Source organism: Podarcis raffonei, chromosome 17, assembly GCF_027172205.1.
Source record: "Podarcis raffonei isolate rPodRaf1 chromosome 17, rPodRaf1.pri, whole genome shotgun sequence".
Classification (NCBI taxonomy): Eukaryota; Metazoa; Chordata; class Lepidosauria; order Squamata; family Lacertidae; genus Podarcis; species Podarcis raffonei.
Genome location: NC_070618.1, coordinates 35254032 through 35271983, shown reverse-complemented (window position 1 = coordinate 35271983; position 17952 = coordinate 35254032). Strand labels below are relative to the sequence as shown.

Below are 17952 nucleotides of genomic sequence, written 5' to 3'. Positions count from 1 at the left end.
GATTCAAAGGTATACTACTCCTGAACATGGAGGTTCCACTTAGTTAACCAACTCTCTCAGTCCCAACAGGCTTTTGTTGGTGGCTACGCTTTCGGGGCGGGGGGGCATTTTGCAGAATGGAAGAGGAAGATGAGAGGTGCCCAGCTCCCCCCCTCCCCCGCCACAATAAACTGGACACTGCTGATCAGGGCCGGATTTAGGTTGGATGAAGCCCTAAGCTACTGCCTTTATATGTCCAGCTGTCCTTTGTCAACAACAAATTGTGGCTGTTTTTTGTGTTGAATATATGCTATATGGTAATTTATGGACCTAATAGGTATCTAAAGCCATTTGCACATAACAAAATATGTATTTAATCAAAGTGATGGTTGAAGTGAAATACAATTAAGAAGAAGTATATTAATAGTGAATTTTTTGCCCCCCCCCAAGAGAGTGGGACCCATAGCTGTCAACTTTTCCCTTTTCTTGCGAGGAATCCTATTCGGAACAAGGGAATTTCCCTTTAAAAAAGGGAAACGTTGACAGCTATGCTGAGGCCCTAAGCTATAGCTTGTTTAGCTTATACGTAAATCCGACACTGCCAGTGCTGATACTTGACGCGGTAAGGCTAACTGTCCTTAGGCCTTTGCTGACGGAAAAGGCTTTCTGTACACGCTCAGAGGCACTCTTGCTATTCCAAGTACGTCGAGGGGGATGGACTTGTGAGGAGAAAGGGAGCCGGCTCTACATTGGACGGGAGAAAGCTGGCGAAGCCTGGCGCGTCTTGGGCGCGGGCAGCCGCGGGCGGGGCTCTTCCAGCGCCGCTCGGGCTCCGCGCTTCGACTTACTCCGCGCGCGAGCCGGCTGCCGCGCAGGCGGAGCCTTCCTCGGGGAACCGCGGAGCCTAAGGAGACGCCCGCCCACGTCCGTCTCGTGGCGCCGCCGCCGCCGCCTCGCCAAGCGGGGGATGCCGTGAAGGCGGCGACCCTCGTCGCGTCCCCTCCGCCTCCGCTGGTTCCTCCCTCCCCGCAGCCCCGCCGGCGGCGCACTCCCTCCTTCCCTCCGGAGGCGCTCGGCGGCGGCGGCGGCGCCTCAGACGCGCGCAACGGGGACGCTCCGTCGGCTCCCGGCGCGGGCTGAGCTCGGTGCGTGTTCGGGCAGGCGCCGCCAGTCTCCTCCGGCAGCCGCGGAGCATGGAGGGGGCGTCCGGAGCCGGCGCGAAGGGCCCTGGGCGGCTGCCTCCGCGCTAAGCCTCGCTTGGGATGGCAGCGGCGGCTTCTTGGCGGAGTTTGTGAGGCGCTTCCCCGCTCGAGGGGCGGCGACTCGGGTTGCTGGCCGGAGACCGAGACCCGGGCGCGCAAACTCCTCAGCCGCGGCCACCCCGCGACCTGCCCGTATAGCTCCGTCCGAAGCCGGCGAGGAGGAGCAGGATGGAGCCGCCGCCGCCCTGCTCGAAGAAGAGCCTGTCGCTGTCGCTGCCCGTGCCGCGGGAGGGTCAGGCCACCCTCAAGCCCCCGCAGCACCTTTGGCGGCAGCCCCGGACCCCCATCAAGATCAAGCACCGCGGCTACTCGGACACGGAGAGGCACCCGCACCGGCAGATCGAGAGGGCGGACGCCATGGACACCAGCGACCGGCCGGGGCTGAAGAAATGCCGCATGTCCTGGCCGTCGTCTTTCCACGGGACCACCAGCACCAGCGGAGGCGGCCACGCCGGCAAGCGGTAGGCTCCGAAGCGGGGCGTGGGGGGCGCGTCGGCGGGGCAAGTGCCGCCTGGCGCGGGGAACCGGGGACTGTTGCAACCGGAGGGAAACGCATCCGATTGCTGCTTTCTGCTGAGCTCCGGGTTCTTGCCCCCTTCGTGTTTTGACGGCGTCGCCCCCTTGGCCCGCTCCGCAGATCTTTTGGTTGCCCTGAGGCTTGTGCTTGATTTCAACAATCTCGCCCATCCGTGGGGCTTAGCGTTGTTTGCATCTGGGCAAACGATAGCTGCTCGTTAGAGTAGTGGGCAGGAGGCCCTTTGCACATGCCTAGAGGCGCGCTCCTTATTTCACAGCTTCCCCGGGTGCAATCTTAACTCCACCTGAGCTCTGCTTTAGTGGTGTCTTCTAAAGTTGTAACCTGCCCAGCGCAGAGCGCCAGTAAGGATGGGCTTTAGCTCAGTGAAGGTCTCGGCTTCAAACCCCAGCACCTGCGGGTAGGTTTGGGGAAAGATCCCTGCCTGAAACCCTGAGGAGCTGCTGCCTGTCAGTATAGGTAATACTGATCCAAACGGACGAATGGGCTGGCTCAGTACAGAGAAACTTCTTGTGTTTGTGCAGTTGGCACAGGGCCTGAACTCTAGGCAGGTATAAAATTGTATTTATCCTTTGGCAATCTCAACAGCCTTAGCTGCTTTCTCGCTCTCATCCATACAGTTCATGAGAATAAAAATAACGCCTCATAATGTCTTGTCTTCAAGAGAATTAGTAGCAGCTCCCTTCTCTCTCATACAAGTCAAGTACTGGTTTCTGTGGCATGAAACCGGCATTTCCAAATAACCCTGTTCTTTATTTTGATTATTAATAATAATTCCACACCCCGTTCATGTATCGTGCGTAAGAGAGGCATGTAAAGGGAGAGGCTCAATGTGCGGAAAAGAGCAAACCCTACAACCTCACTCTTGAGAACAACGGTGCGGGGGGGGAGGACTTGTAGCCCTCTGGTTGTTGCTGGGCTGGCTGGTGGTGGCTGGAGCCGCCACATCACCCCCAGAACCCCACTGGCTCCTTACCCCTTCTTTAGGAAGAGCTAGGGACGGTGGGGGACATTGAAGGCATCACCCCACAATCACAGATTTTCAATAAAAATATGGGCAGCTGAGTTCCTTGCTTTCCAAAAGTAGTGGAAGGTTTTTGTTTAGGGCTTGTTAGGGGAAGTTCAAATGGGCACCAAGCTGTGACCCTCCCAGTCCCTTCCTCCGAACTTCCTGTTTTTAGAAGAGAAAGCATTGAATCGTGCTTTTTGCTATTATTGTTGTCTGTGGCCTCTTTGGTTCAGCAACTGCCCTTCTCCCACAATGTGTGGCTTCCTTTAAAATCCAATTAACATTTTGTAACAGGCTGAACAGGAGGGTGGGGAGAGAAGGCTCTCAGGAAATTGAAATCTGATGGAACAAGTTGTCTTTATTTATTTTGTGGTAAAATGTGAGCTCTTCCAAATTCATGCAAGTCTTACTCCACAGTAAGTTAAATGTCAGGCTCTACTGAAATTAGGGCTGTGGATCAGGAGCGGGGAAGCATAGCTTACTCTCACAAATTTCACTGTTTTGTAATGTTCATCTACACAACTCAGTCTGCAAAGCTTTACTCATCATGGAGGTGAACACGATTGTCTGCTAATTGCCTACCCTCAAGTTGCTGTAGCTGTTTGAAAAGTCAGCAACCCTAAACCAAACCAGTTAAGCCCACTGGTCATCCCCTATAGGTTAGGCTCTGGGAGCTATGGCTAGTTTTGGTGCTTCAAAATATGCCTTGGACCCCTCTGAGAAATGTTAGTTCCTGTGGCAGACATTTTAAAGAGTTCTTCAGCGGGTGGAACTGTGCGGAAAGGCTTGAGGAACTCTGTGCTAGTCTTGCCGTGATTCATATTAGCTGTAAGCTGTTGGAACTGGAGTCTGTTGTCAAGGCCACGCAAGATATTTTGACACCAGAGGTGTACCACAAAATGGTGCCCCCTTCCCCACCAGGGAAGAAAGGGTGAGTGAAAATGTACATCAGGGACTAGATGGTTGAATAAACATCTATATTGGGATCTGGTGCCCCCTGGTAGCTCCCCACAAGCTTGGGTGGGAGAAAAATGCAATTAGCAGATGGGCTGCTGCCGCCACATAGTCTGTTCCTTCAAGGCCTGCAGGTTTTCTGATGAGTGCTACTCAATGATGGAGAAAGGGTCCACATCTCTTCAACTGCTCAGTGTTAGCTGGTTTCCGTCATCCATACCCTCTGCACAGCTCACTCTTAGTAATTATTATTATTATATATATATATATATATATATATATATATATATATATATATACACACACACACACATACAGGTGGTACCTCAGGTTACAAACACTTTGGGTTACAAACTCCGCTAACCCAGAAGTAGTACCTCCGGTTAAGAACTTTACCTCAGAATGAGAACAGAAATTGTGCAGCAGCAGGAAGCCCCATTAGCTAAAGTGGTACCTCAGGTCAAGAACGATTTCAGGTTAAGAACGGACCTCCGGAATGAATTAAGTTCATAACCAAAGATACCACTGTACCACCCTTCATCCGAAGATCACAGAGTGGTTTACAGTGAACATAATAACAAACTGCACATTTAGAAGGCCATAGATTGTTTAATTAGCCAAAGGACTGGGTGAAGAACGTTTTTGCCTGGTGTCTAAAGATATGTAATGAAGGTGCCAGGTGAGTCTCCCTGGGGAGAGCATTCCACAAATGGGGAGCCACTACAGAAAAGGCCCACTCTCATGTAACATTAGCAAGAACTGTAATGGGACCTCAAGGCTCATCAGTTCCAGCCCCATCCACTGCAGCAGGAGCCACTTGTCCTAAACTCTTTCTGAGAGATGCTGCTGAGCATGCCTTTAAACGGATTGCATGATTTTCTCACTAGGCAGATTGCTCAGCTGTTCTTGCAGACTCCCTCTAGTGTTGAATGTTAAGGTGATTGCAGTCTACCTTCTAGTCTGTTGTCTTGCCTCATTGGTCAGTGACACTCTCTAGAATAACTTCAATCATGGTATCAGTTGTGTTTTCTGTGTGGAAGGAATCCTATGTAATTTGCTAACAGCCTCTTTCCAGAGCGTGAGTCCTCACCTGTCGCTGCTTGGTTTTCCAGCCAATCCTTCCCCGTCAGCCATTACCAGTAGCTTTTTAAGTGTGCAGTGAAAGCACCTTTGCCTTCCTTTGAAGGAGGTGGCTGCCTGTACAACCCCTGTGTGCTAATTCTTGTTGTCAAGGTTCCTTGCATTCCACTTTTGTCTGATGGGCAGCTCCAACATGGGAGCTCCAGCTGGCACAAGACACTGACATATGTCTAGATGTAGCTGAGAGAAGAATTGGAAGAAGATGAGGGAGGGAGTTGATGAAGTAAGAGCACTGCCATATGGCCACAGGAGATCGCATCCAAACATGAGTTCTGGTTGACTTATGGGGGGGGGGTGTCCTTCAGCCTGCTTATCCTTGACACATTTGCTGCCTTCTGCTTATAAGTTAGCAAAATGTACAAAGCTCATGCCAGTCATATGCTTGGGTAGGTGGTGCAAACAGTTGTGGATATGTCTTGCATCAGGGCTGAAAAATCATTTAAGCTCTTTGGAGCAGGGAATTATGGTCTCTGATTAATAATACTAGTCATATGTAGCTTTTTGCTTTCTATAAGCTAAGGACAGTGGAATTGTTGTCTAGTTGGTGCACAGCACGGATATATATATTGGCCTGTTAGCCAACTACTGTGGCACGAGGCAGGTATCCTAAAGTTGGAGACTTGGTCTATACAGTATACTCATAGAGGAACCATTGAAGACCAAATGTGGTCTTCTAACCAGTAGGTGGATATGAATAATTGTGTCCACTTAAAGTTACCCAGTTTATTTCCCATTATTGGATAACTAGAGAAGCTGGGAATAGTCTAACCTGCAGGAGTGCTTAAGAAAGAAAGAGGAAGGAAGGAAGGAAGGAAGGAAGGAAGGAAGATAGAGAAAGAATTTCAGAGTGTGATTATTGGACACAGAATCTTACGTTTCACATATCAGTTTGTAGTCCTTGTGGTTGCAAACTGATGTTTAAAAGCATGTTGGCAATGCCTTGAAATATTAGCTATGTAGGTGATAAGCTGAATATATTTTCTAGTGGTTAGGCAGATGAGTTTAAGTACAGCTCTTTGCTCTTCTCCATGATTAGCAAAACTAGATTACACTATACAAAATAAGTCATTCAAATTTTCACACAGACCACAAAATTCAGCTTTTTTGATGTTGAATTTAGGTTGCTTGGGCAAATTTAATTTCTTTTAAGGCATGTGTACATACAGGTACAACAATATAGTATTTGGGCCACCGTTGCTTAGAACTGACATCTTGCAAGTTTGAAAATATTAAAATTTTAAAACACAATTTCCCTATTGTCTCCTCATTGCAATTCATCTTGGTATCTCTTCAGGCCTTTTCCTTCTAGCATCTTGTAGAGTTGTCCAAGTCTACTACTGCTTCCCTTGTCTATCTGAGAGAACAGAGACATCTTGCTCTTGTAATCCAATATATTTCAAACAATGAAATAAAAATTGTTTTGAAATAGGCTGCCTTTGGGCTGGCTGAGAGCAGACATCTACTGCCCACAGATAGTCATTAGTTGTAATAGAGCAGCACTGGCGGTTTAAAATGTATGGCTGTGAGAGAGTAAAAGAAAATTAAAAAGCCTCAAAAGTTTCTTTTCAAGTAAAATTCATCTGAGATTTCAGCAGCAAATCAAAGCATAGTAGGGTATGTGGGAATAAGAACATTACCTCCAATTCCCCTTTATTAATAATTCTTCCTATGATTAATGAAAAGGGACGCGGGTGGCGCTGTGGGTAAAAGCCTCAGCGCCTAGGACTTGCCGATCGAAAGGTCAGCAGTTCGAATCCCCGCGGCGGGGTGCGCTCCCGTCGCTCAGTCCCAGCGCCTGCCAACCTAGCAGTTCGAAAGCACCCCTGGGTGCAAGTAGATAAATAGGGACCGCTTACTAGCGGGAAGGTAAACGGCGTTCCGTGTGCTGCGCTGGCTCGCCAGATGCAGCTTGTCACGCTGGCCACGTGACCCGGAAGTGTCTGCAGACAGCGCTGGCTCCCGGTCTATAGAGTGAGATGAGCGCACAACCCTAGAGTCTGGCAAGACTGGCCCGTACGGGCAGGGGTACCTTTACCTTTACCTATGATTAATTTGTCTCTCTCCCCCCCCCCCTTAACTACCTCCAACACCTTAAAGACAATTTTGGAAGAGCATTATGCCCCTGAATGGTGGTCAATCTGTCCTTTCTTCATACATTAAAAGTTCAGAGGACAGAATTCCCAAATTGGGCACTTTGTGGCAATCTTCTCCTTAACAGCTTGAGCTGTGAACATTGCTAACGGGACACACTGATTGAAACAGATGTGTAACAGGCTTTCTGTAAAAGGCACCCCCAGCAACAACCCCTGAGTGTTAAAATGCTGGTTGTGTCTCTAAAACTGCCACCCCTCTTACTGTGTGGCATTTTAAAGTGATTTCTGCAATTGATTGAATTACACAACACAACTTTAGTTCATGGTGTCCTCATTCATTTTCTTTTAAAAAACAACAAAAATCTTAAGTTGTTGCATGTGCAAATGTACCCAGCTGTTGGGGCGTAACATGGAGTCTTCCAAGCCATGCAACCTAACAGAGAGTTAAACTGGCACACAAGGGAAATATTACATGACCGGAACGATCATGGGACAATTAGCACCCTTGGAATCCAAAGACATATGAGAGAAATGATAGGAGGAACACAGGAGTCTGCCTTAGATGAAGTCAGGCCATCAGCTTAGCACTGTCCACATTGGCTGGTAGCAGCTCTCTGGTGGATCAGGCCAGGAGACTTTCCCAAGCCTACTTAGAGATGTTAAGAATGGAAACTGGAACCTTCTTGCCCACAAATCAGATGTTCTAGCACTGAAGGGAAGGGCAGTTGGCGGCATTTGTATAGCACACTTGCAACAACCTTGTAAGGTAGGCCAGTGTTGTCCTCTACATTTGCAGATGAGGGGCCAATCATCAACCGTGGCTTGCCTAAGGCCACTTGGTGAATTCATGGCTGCAGGTTGGTTTGAACTGGGCTGTGGTAAAGGACCCCTCAGCAATCATATTTGAAAACTCAGGTCCTGAAAGACTTGAATGCATTGCAGTTGTTCTGGTGAGGATCATTTGAAAGATTTTTTCAATGCTTTTTATTGCATTGTTATGTAAAGTATGATTCATGCATGGGTGAAGGCTATTTTAATACAGTTAGCCTATGGGGAAAGAAAGAATATCAGCTATCTTGTAGGCCTAGCTGATATTACCTGTGGTGAAGCATTCTCTAGGACACTTTGAGGACTTTGCACAGCCTGCAATTTTGCTTGGGGGGGAAATGGGATTAGTTAGTTACCCCATTGACTAGTCATTAATATTGCACTTTGTGGCTTGAGGTGACTTGATTGCAACGTGAAATATCTATGATAAGGGCACAGCTTGGTCTGGTTGAATAAATTTTGGTGGTCTCGAGTTGGAAAATCCAGATAGACCCCCTCAGGTTGATTCACACAGGGAATAATCCTCCAGGCTATTTCACAGATTCAGCTCACTTCCAGAGAATTTCTCCGTGGATTGTGCCCAAAAGAGCCTATCCTGCTCTGCCATTCTGAAATTGAACATTTCAGACAATTATTCTCTCTCAAAGAAGAGCAATAATACCTGTAGCAGGTATAGGTACTTCCAGAAGACCGTGGGAGAGACTAACTACTGTCCTCCCCAGTGTTTTCCTTTTGCTACTGTTAGCCTCCTCTGTACGTTATCTAGTCTATATGCCAGCTGTATGCCATTTACTCTTAACTGTATGTAAGCTAGGCTCCTTGGAGTCCAGCAAGTCCAGTACCAGAATGTTATCAGTTGATTCTTGTTCTGCTTAACAACATCAATTTTTTTATTTATATCCCACCCATTTGTCTGGGTTTCCCCAGCCACTCTGGGCAGCTTCCAGCAAAACATAAAAACATAGTAAAACGTCAAAAATTAAAAACTTCCCGATACAGGGCTGCCTTCAGATGCTTTCTAAAAGTTGCATAGTTCTTTACCTCCTTGACATCTGCAGGGAGGGTGTTCCACAGGGAGGGTGCCACTACCAAGAAGGCCCTCTGCCTGGTTCCCTATACCTTCACTTTCTGCCATGAGGGAACCACCAGAAGGTCCTCAGAGGTAGACCTCAGTGTGTCTGGGCTGAACGATGGGGGTAGAGATGCTCCTTCAGGTATATTATGTACTTCAGCCTAGATCGTGGGTGGTCCCACCCCCCCGGTAATAATGGAATTTATTCCGTGTTTGCTGATATTTGTCATTTTTTAATTTACCGACAAGTTCTGTATTTTGTTTATTTGTAATTCTATGTTCTGTATTTCTTGGTTTTGGAATGTTTGCTGTAAGCCACTTTGACCACAGCTCATTGTGGGAAGCAACATAGAAGTAAACTCAATCAATCAAGGGGTGGGTGGGTGTTTTTGTCATCAGCTTAAAGAAAACTAAAAAGAAAAAAGACAAGAAAAGGGAAATGGAGGAAAAGGGTAGAGGAGGGAGGCTTTTACTTGAAGACCAGAACAAAGTGGGAAGCTATCATAGGGGCATAATTTTCCTTTCCTGGGCATGTTGTTGCTTTAATAGCAGTTGGTTCTTCCACTCAGTGGATAGGAATGGCTGATCCACAGCCCATGGGCCATATATGTTCCCCAAAAGGTTTTATGTGACCCCCCCCCAAAGACTCCCTCATTTTTTAAAATCTTTTTTTTAAAAAAAAAAAGCATTGCTCTTAAATGATTGACGGCTCTTGTGTTTCCCCTTCTGTGAGTCCATGTTGCCAAAAGGTGAGTCCATTTGTTTTCCTGAATTGAATAACTGAATAATATATTACATACTATGATTTAAAATATTGCAGATTTGCTTGAGGGAAAGCCTTTGGAAAGCAGCCCTGAACTGCTGTTTCCACATGGCCATGCCCACTTTATTGCATCAGATGTGGGACCCAGAGAGCTAACCATGGGTCAAAGCAGCCACCCCAGTTAGTCCCTTTCCCCTTGCTTCTGCAGCCCCTGTCCATGGGGCCAGGATGGTCTCCCCCTTGCCATGATGCTCCTCTTCAGGAGGAGGAATCATAGAATCATAGAATCATAGAGTTGGAATAGACCACTAGGGCCATCGAGTCCAACCCCCTGCCAAGCAGGAAACACCATCAGAGCACTCCTGACATATGGTTGTCAAGCCTCTGCTTAAAGACCTCCAAAGAAGGAGACTCCACCACACTCCTTGGCAGCAAATTCCACTGTCGAACAGCTCTTACTGTCAGGAAGTTATTCCTAATGTTTAGGTGGAATCTTCTTTCCTGCAGTTTGGATCCATTGCTCCGTGTCCGCTTGATTCTTCTATGATTCTTCTCTGGAGCAGCAGAAAACAACCTTTCTCCCTCCTCTATGTGACATCCTTTTATATATTTGAACATGGCTATCATATCACCCCTTAGCCTCCTCTTCTCCAGGCTAAACATGCCCAGCTCCCTTAGCCGTTCCTCATAAGGCATCGTTTCCAGGCCTGTGACCATTTTGGTTGCAGTCTCCCAGCGGACCTTGGGCATCATGAAATGTGGTAAAAATGTGGTAGAAAGATCTGACCCATGGGGCACAATTCACCAGGGTGCCTGCACAAATGTGACTGAGATTAACAGGAGCTGCATAAGAGCCTGGTCTTGTGTTGATTTCACTGGGACTTTGGCAGTGAATTGGGGCCCATAATAAATTAGTGGGGTGCTCTTGTATTAACTGCCTCAGGAGCAGAAATGTCTGGGGTCAACACTGAGTAATGCTTCTTCCAAGATGAGAGTTGGTGTAACTGTGACTGTATGTGTAATACAGTTAAGTTGACATCTGGAACAGTTGGTATGAAAACTTAAATTAGCTTTTCATGGGAAAGAGGAGGAAATCTGGTTTTGGGTAATACAGCCTCTTTGCAGTTATCTGTACTGAGCAACTGGGAGGTGCAATTCAAACATAAGTGTTGGGCGAAATCAAAGATTCATGAATATACGGTAATTCCTTCTTCCATCGTAATGTAGGACACCTAGACAACTAAACAGATAAAAAGAAATGTTTTATTTTAAAGCTTCCTCAACCTCCTGCTGTCTACTTGTTTTTGTTTAAGATAATTTTTCCTGCCATTGCACTGTAAAAACAGTGCTTGGGATGACTCTGAGCCTGATTCTGCTGTGGTCAAGACTGCATTGACCTCATTTGCATGTCACAGTAAGCTGTAGTTTATTCTGATTGTGGTCAAGAGAGTTCTTTGGCTTCCCTCTGCCCATGCACAGAGGTAACAAGTCACATTCCCCAGTTTTATGAGACTGATCAGTAAGCCAAAAAAACATGCATAGGCTACAGATTGTGGCTTGCTGTTTGGACGTTAGAAGAAGCCAGAGATCGTGGTGTTAGGAGGGAAGAGTGAAAGAGCCTTCTGGGGGACATTCGTGGCAAGCCATTAACTGTGGTTTACCGCGACATGTGAACTGAGTCATGGCCTGGTTGGAGTGGTAGATCAGGGTTGCTGACCCTTGAACATTCTACTTGGGGCATGTAAGCTATACTTGGCTGAGCATGAGGGCTGGCTTCTGGCTGACATGGCTGCTATCTGGAAAATCTTGAAGTCCGCTGGCAGAGAAGAACACTGGAACGGAACTGAATGAGGTAAACACAGCCATCCTGTTGATGGAGACGCCAGAGCTCCCTGTGCCTGCAGATCGTTCATTCTCTTGTGGGGGAAAACATGTGCTGGTATTTTTGAACGATTCCTGATATCCTCTACAGATAGAGAGTTGCAGCTTAGTACGCCTGGAAATAAATGTCTTAACTGCTCTGAGTTTGTGTACTTAGAGCTGTTTGGTTTTGCATCTTATTGATGTAGGCTTTTGGAAAGTGCAAATGGTTCAGTTAAGAAAGTGGAAGTGGTTCAATGAAAAAAGAAGTGAAATACCTTTGGTGAAATTCTGGAATTACAATTTCTGGTGCACTGTTCAACAGCATGTGAATGTCTCATATGCTTGCCATGTACACATTTGAACTCCATTGTAGGAAAATTGTAACTCGCTTGTACTGCATGAAATTGAGAATATGCCATATGTGGGTGTTATGTACTGAAGTTCTCACCCTGGGCCAGCAGGGGGATACTGTAGATAGTTTTCACTCAGGTCCACGTCAGTTATTTTAGGTGGGAAACCCTGGGTTGTTGTTGCTACAATGTTGATAGCTGGCTGCCTATAAAAGCAGGCCGGCTGAGCTGTTTGCTGTTCAGTTTCTATTCCAGCTTACAAAATAAAGAGCTGCTTTGGAGAAATCGCTGTGTCGTCTGCCATGTCTACCCATTATTTAACAGTGAACACCAAGGGCCCAGTGGGAGTTTGTGGGCTTTTAATGGTGTTGGGCAGGGTCTTGTTCTCTGCATCAGTGTCTCAGCTATGTTGAATAGGAATAGTGTTAATGAATGACAGCAATCTGAAAACTTTCCTTTTTAAGGGGTAAATTTCACATGCTATTCTCCCACCCCACCCCAAATGACATAACATGGTGACTTGACCCAGCCATTCCAGGTTTGAAAAATCTTGTGGTCCTAACTCAATGAGTCAATTTAATGGTTTACTGATCGCTGTCATTCAGCAATGATTCCCATCTTGCAGGTATGAGTTATCTCCAGACTGAATCAGTGAACTCTAATTAAAAAGACATGTACATTTCATGTTTATATTGGATAACCCACTGCCAGTCTTTAGTGTTGGGGGACAGCTGGTGTTAGCTGGCTGCCTAGCCATTATGTAAGCAATGATTTATCAAGAAACTGGAAGTTTGTTGACTTTGCGAGGACCAGTTGTCTCTAGTGAGGTAACTGCATTTTGCCCCAATGAGGTGCAAAAAACTGCTAGTTACCTGTGCAGAATCCTAAAGATCGGCTGGTGCCATGTTCAGTTTTTTGTGTGCTGTTCGAATTCTTTCTGGTCTCTTTGCTGGCACTCTTCTCCTGTCCACAAAACCAAAATATTTGTGAGTGCCATTCACCACGTCCATCTTCTGCTAGATAAATTGGTTTGGTTCAGATTGTCATTTGAGGATTAAGTGATCTTAGCAAAAACAAAAGGAGGAAAGGATAGAAAGGATCAGTGACCTCTTTGTCTGCCAAGGTGATTAGAGGATGTGACTTTTTTAGGGCTTCTAACTAGTAAATATCCAGAGTTCACATGACTAGAATGTGGGTTTATTTCTCCCTCATTTCCCTCTCCCTCTATCCACCAAAAGGTGTGGTTTTTTTAATATTTTCCCTGATGCATCTGTGGCTGCTGGTATCAACCAGCCAGATCTTAGGTTTTTGTAGCTTACCTAGGCATGTTAACATTGTGTTTTATAATGATGCCCTCTTAATGCAATCCAAGAAAGGCTGTACAGGAACGTGATATACTTCAGCATCCCAGCATCAGAATGGGGTGGGGGATGACTGCAAGAATTCCCTGGTTTCTATCCACACAGAAGGTGATTGGGCCAGATCTGGACGCTGGGCCTTAGTTTGTCTACCCATGGACTAGGACCTGGGAGACACTCATCCAGGAGGTTCACCTTGGGCCAGTTTAAATAGTCCCTCAGCCTAACATGCTTCACAGAGTGGCTGTGACCATAAAGTGGAGTGGGGGGACGGGACCCTATCACCTTGAAGGTGGGATATAAATGTATTAAGTAAATAAGCAGGGTGTAGGAAATGCTGCTTAATTATGGACTCCCAATCTGCTCCTTCCCCCATAATTTCACATAGGAATGTGGAGATGCCTTGATCCCATCCTCATGTTGCAGTATCTCAAGGGGTGGGACGAAGTTGCCCCCACAGGGGGCAAACAGGGAGGGAAATCTTAAAGGCGTGAGTCTTTCTCCAACACTTCTGGAATTAACTTCCCTCTCTTCATTCTTTCACCTACACGAGCCACACTTTCCACTTTAACTGACATAAATGAGGACTCACAGAGAGACAAATCAACAGGCTCCGCAACTCATGTGGAGAAATCTTGGACAGGGTCACCTCTCCATTACCAACAACGTCCTACGTGTCTTTTTGTACATTTTGATAAATGTCAGATGCCTGCCTTCCTGCAAGAATTGTGGGCAGTCGGCAGTTATGTATTATAACAGTTGCACAGGCCAATTCTGTGTGGATTCGCTGTGTTTGCAAAACAACATGCGGTGCCTTACTGTCAGCTGCTGACGCCTTTGACAAGAGTGTCCCTGTTATCTGTAAAATGTTGGAAGGTGTGGGTCCCACTTCAGATGTTGCGATCATACAGCAGGCTTCCTCAACCTCGGCCCTCCAGATGTTTTGAGACTACAATTCCCATCATCCCTGACCACTGGTTCTGCTAGCTAGGGATCATGGGAGTTGTAAGCCAAAAACATCTGGAGGGCCGAGGTTGAGGAAACCTGGTTTAAAGCCATGCTATGCAACATGCAGGACGTGGGTGGTGCTGTGGTCTAAACCACTGAGCCTGGGACTTGCCGATCGGAAGGTCAGCGGCTTGAATCCCTATGACGGGGGTGAGCTCCCGTTGTTCAGTCCCAGCTCCTGCCAACCTAGCAGTTCGAAAGCACGTCAAAGTGCAAGTAGATAAATAGGTACCGCTCTGGTGGGAAGGTAAACGGCATTTCTGTGCGCTGCTCTGGTTTTGCCAGAAGCGGCTTAGTCATGCTGGCCACATGACCCAGAAAAACTGTTTGTGGACAAACGCCGGCTCCCTTGGCCTGAAGTGAGATGGCCCATAGTCACCTTTGACTGGACTTAACCATCCAGGGGTCCTTTACTTTTACCTTGCTGGAGTTAGGAAGGGCACAAGAGTAGCATGTTCCGCTGCAACAGATGGGAAAGTTGCTCTTCAGGGCATTTCATGAAAGACCTTTTGATATTGGCAAAAGCATGGTCGAAAATGTGTTGAAATTTGTCCACAAGGTCACCACAAGTGATTTTGGATTAACCCTTATTCTGCACTCTTGTTACTTCAGAGTCAGTTCTTGGGTTAATCCAAATCTGTATTTCTAATCCTTGACAAATTCCTAAATGTATCATTGAGAGCAGGAAATGGGTCCAGATAAAAAGAGAAGTAATTATTTAATACAAATACAGTAGATATAAAGCATGTCTTTTCCTTCAGAACTGTTCTTTAATCATATACTAATTTATGTGGATCTAATTACATCATTGGATAATCAATTACCCTGTGACAGTAGGTAAGGGTTTTTTTGGCCAGGGTATGATGAGGGTTGGTTTTTTTAGTGCGTTCTTTTTTTGTTCTTGTTTTTATTATGTATTTTGTGTTTTTGCATTGTATTTTTACGTCGCGAACCCCCCGAGATCTACAGATGAAGGGCGGTATACAAATTTAATTAATAAATTAACAAATACCAGTTTGCAACTCTTTGTTTTAGTCTAAATAATTGACCACTGCTATCAATTGAAAAGGGACTGAAGGGGATGTTGGATAGCAAATGCCAAGGATCTGAGATCTGGCTCATTGTGGCCATCTCACTGCAGCGGCTTATAGATCCTATTTGATCATGGAAACATTTCTTCACGTGACGTGTTCCAGGTGTGGTAGTCACACAGAATGTTGACCTTACCCCATGGAAATTGGGGGGGAAAACAACAGCACCTCACAATACCTCCTTGTGGATAAACACATATTCAGTGGGAAAGGTGTTGTGGCTGTATTTCTGGGAAGTTGATCTGTCATTGATGCCTTTCTCATTGGGAAACCTCCACTAAGCTTCTGAGGAAGTCCAGGGATTCTCAGAACGCAGTTCAAAGACCAGGTTGTAGGTAGAATTCAGTGCTACACTATGGTGAACATCTCATAAAGACAGTACTCTGAGGTGTACAGTGGTTGGATTTCTGATGGTCAACATTTGAAGGCACAGGAGAACCTTTGGGCAGGGGGGGAGGGAGCTAGAGGGAGCAACTACAGTGGTACCTCGGGTTACAGGCACTTCAGGTTACAGATTCCTCTAACCCAGAAATAGTACCTTGGGTTGAGAACTTTGCTTCAGGATGAGAACAGAAATCGCGCCGCCACGGTGCAGCGGCAGTGGGAGGCCACATTAGCTAAAGTGGTGCTTCAGGTTAAGAACGGACCTCCAGAATGAATTACGTTACCACTGTATTCGCTGTTTGCACTTCATCTGATTATTTTCCTTTTTATTCATTGCAGCCTTTAACAGCAAGTCTTGTCAGTTGACTTGAGAACCCCCTGTTCTTGTGCCTTTAACAACCATACAATCTGCAGAAATAAATTGGGATGACTGGATGGCATGGAAACCAACATGATCCCCTGCTAATGCTACCCAACGAACCAATTGTTGCAGGCAAAAAAGCAGTGGCAGCCGCCCAAAGTTGGCAATTCCAATAAAGAGGCAAGAGTGTGGTTAGGAGAAAAGGATGGGCGACCTTTATTTCTAACCTTAATTCGCTTAATAGATTAATAGATTATATATTTAAGAGGCATATGTAAGGTTGCATGTGAATTCTTGCTCTTCTAAATAATGTGTGATATCTTATTAATGAGGTCCCTTCTTCTTTTTTGTCCAATTAGTTTATCATTTTTAATGTCAAGCTTGCTTTGCCTGCTGAGAGAGTTTGTGGACATGGGCTTCTCAAAATGTAATCAAATTCACTTAATACTGTACAACATATTAAACAAACAAAAAAAAGAATGTTTAAGTGCTTTTCATGTTTGCTCAAACACCAAAATGCTGCAAAAAATTACCTGTTAAAGTCCATGCTCCTCTTCCTCCTTCTATATTATTATTGTTATTATTATTATTATTATTATTACCCACCCTTCACCATAAGGCCTCAGGGTAGGTTACAACATTAAAAATGCTTAAAAACAAATAGTCGTAAGAATATGGTAGGTCCTAAAAATATAGAAGCATCATTTAGCCAATATTGATATTCTACGGTTGTTGTGGTCTTTTAACAGCTATAATTTCCTAGCATTTTGGAGCCTGAGTGAACATGGAAAGCCCTTAATACAACATGTCAAACTGAAAGGTTTTCTTTTTGTAAATTGAATATAGGCTGTATTTGTCCCAGTAGCTCTGCAGAACTCCTCTAGGCTTTTGGCAGGTTAACACTGCAAGTTGAAGTCTTTCACATCTCCCAGACCTTTTATAGATGGTTTGGTGAACAATGGACTATAGAATGAGAACGAGGTGGTGTTTTTTTTAATCTTCAGATTCCAAGAATGAATTGGCCTTTGCTTCCTGGTTACAGGGAAAGCTTTGGTAATTGTTTCAAGTTCTGGCCTCGTTTCTCATTTTCTTTCACTAATAGTGTTAGTGCTTCTCTAGGTGCTTTTCTTGCAAAGGTCACAAAATGCTTTGCTGGCAATTAAGTTTCCCATCCCTGATATGTGACGTGCAGAATTTTCTAATATGAGGAGCAGGAGCCGGGAAGGTAACTGACTTCACTGTAGTGTTAAGTCTTTAAAGCTACAGGATCTGTGTCTAGGTCACTTCTTCCTTTTCATTTTCATTTGTTTTAAATAATAATACACAACTCTATAAATGTGGTGTAAAATAAATAAATGGGAAATACAAAACCCATAATTAAACCCTATAGTAGTCCACCAACTCCAGTCTTTACATCAAATTGTCAAGACTTTTATATTTACTAAACCACTTGGCCTGTATGTATTCCAAAATTGCACAAAAGGGGTCCAGGTTTTTTTGGGGGGTGGGTGTCTGATGTAGTAGCATTTCTTACCCACATTGACTATGGATGCAGAGAGACATGGACATCTACATGCTAAGCTATTCTAAATATTATGCTAGGGGCTGTAGGTGAGGCAGTAGAGAGCTAGCCATGGGGTACTATATTGAGGTGGCGCATGAGTGGGAGAGCCAGTATAGTTGGGCTAGGAGCTAGAAGAGCAGGGTTCGAATCCCCACTCAGTCATGGATGACCCTGGGCCAGCCACTGCCTCTCCATCACAGGGAAGGGGAGAACCACGTATGCCATCTAGAGCTCTGTGGCGGGAAATGGGATATGAATGTAATAAATATACACATTAAAATTCTTGTTGAAGTTGTAAGTCAGGGGTGGGTAACCTAAGGCCTGTGGGCCAGATGCGG

At 45.7% G+C, this 17952-nt stretch overlaps 1 protein-coding gene across 2 annotated transcripts in view; it reads left to right on the top strand.

Moving 5' to 3' along the window:
• The window catches only part of PDE4A (phosphodiesterase 4A), a 388477-nt gene that overhangs the window by 130732 nt on the left and 239793 nt on the right, over positions 1 to 17952 (top strand). Inside the window, exon 1 of one of the 2 annotated variants that reach the window (XM_053370587.1) lies at positions 1142 to 1702. The exons of the other annotated variant lie outside the window; for it this stretch is intronic. Within the exon in view, the coding sequence (XP_053226562.1) occupies positions 1410 to 1702 (293 nt within the window). The 5' untranslated portion in view covers positions 1142 to 1409. Of the gene's footprint in view, positions 1 to 1141; positions 1703 to 17952 lie in introns of those variants that run through there. 2 annotated transcript variants of the gene reach the window in all.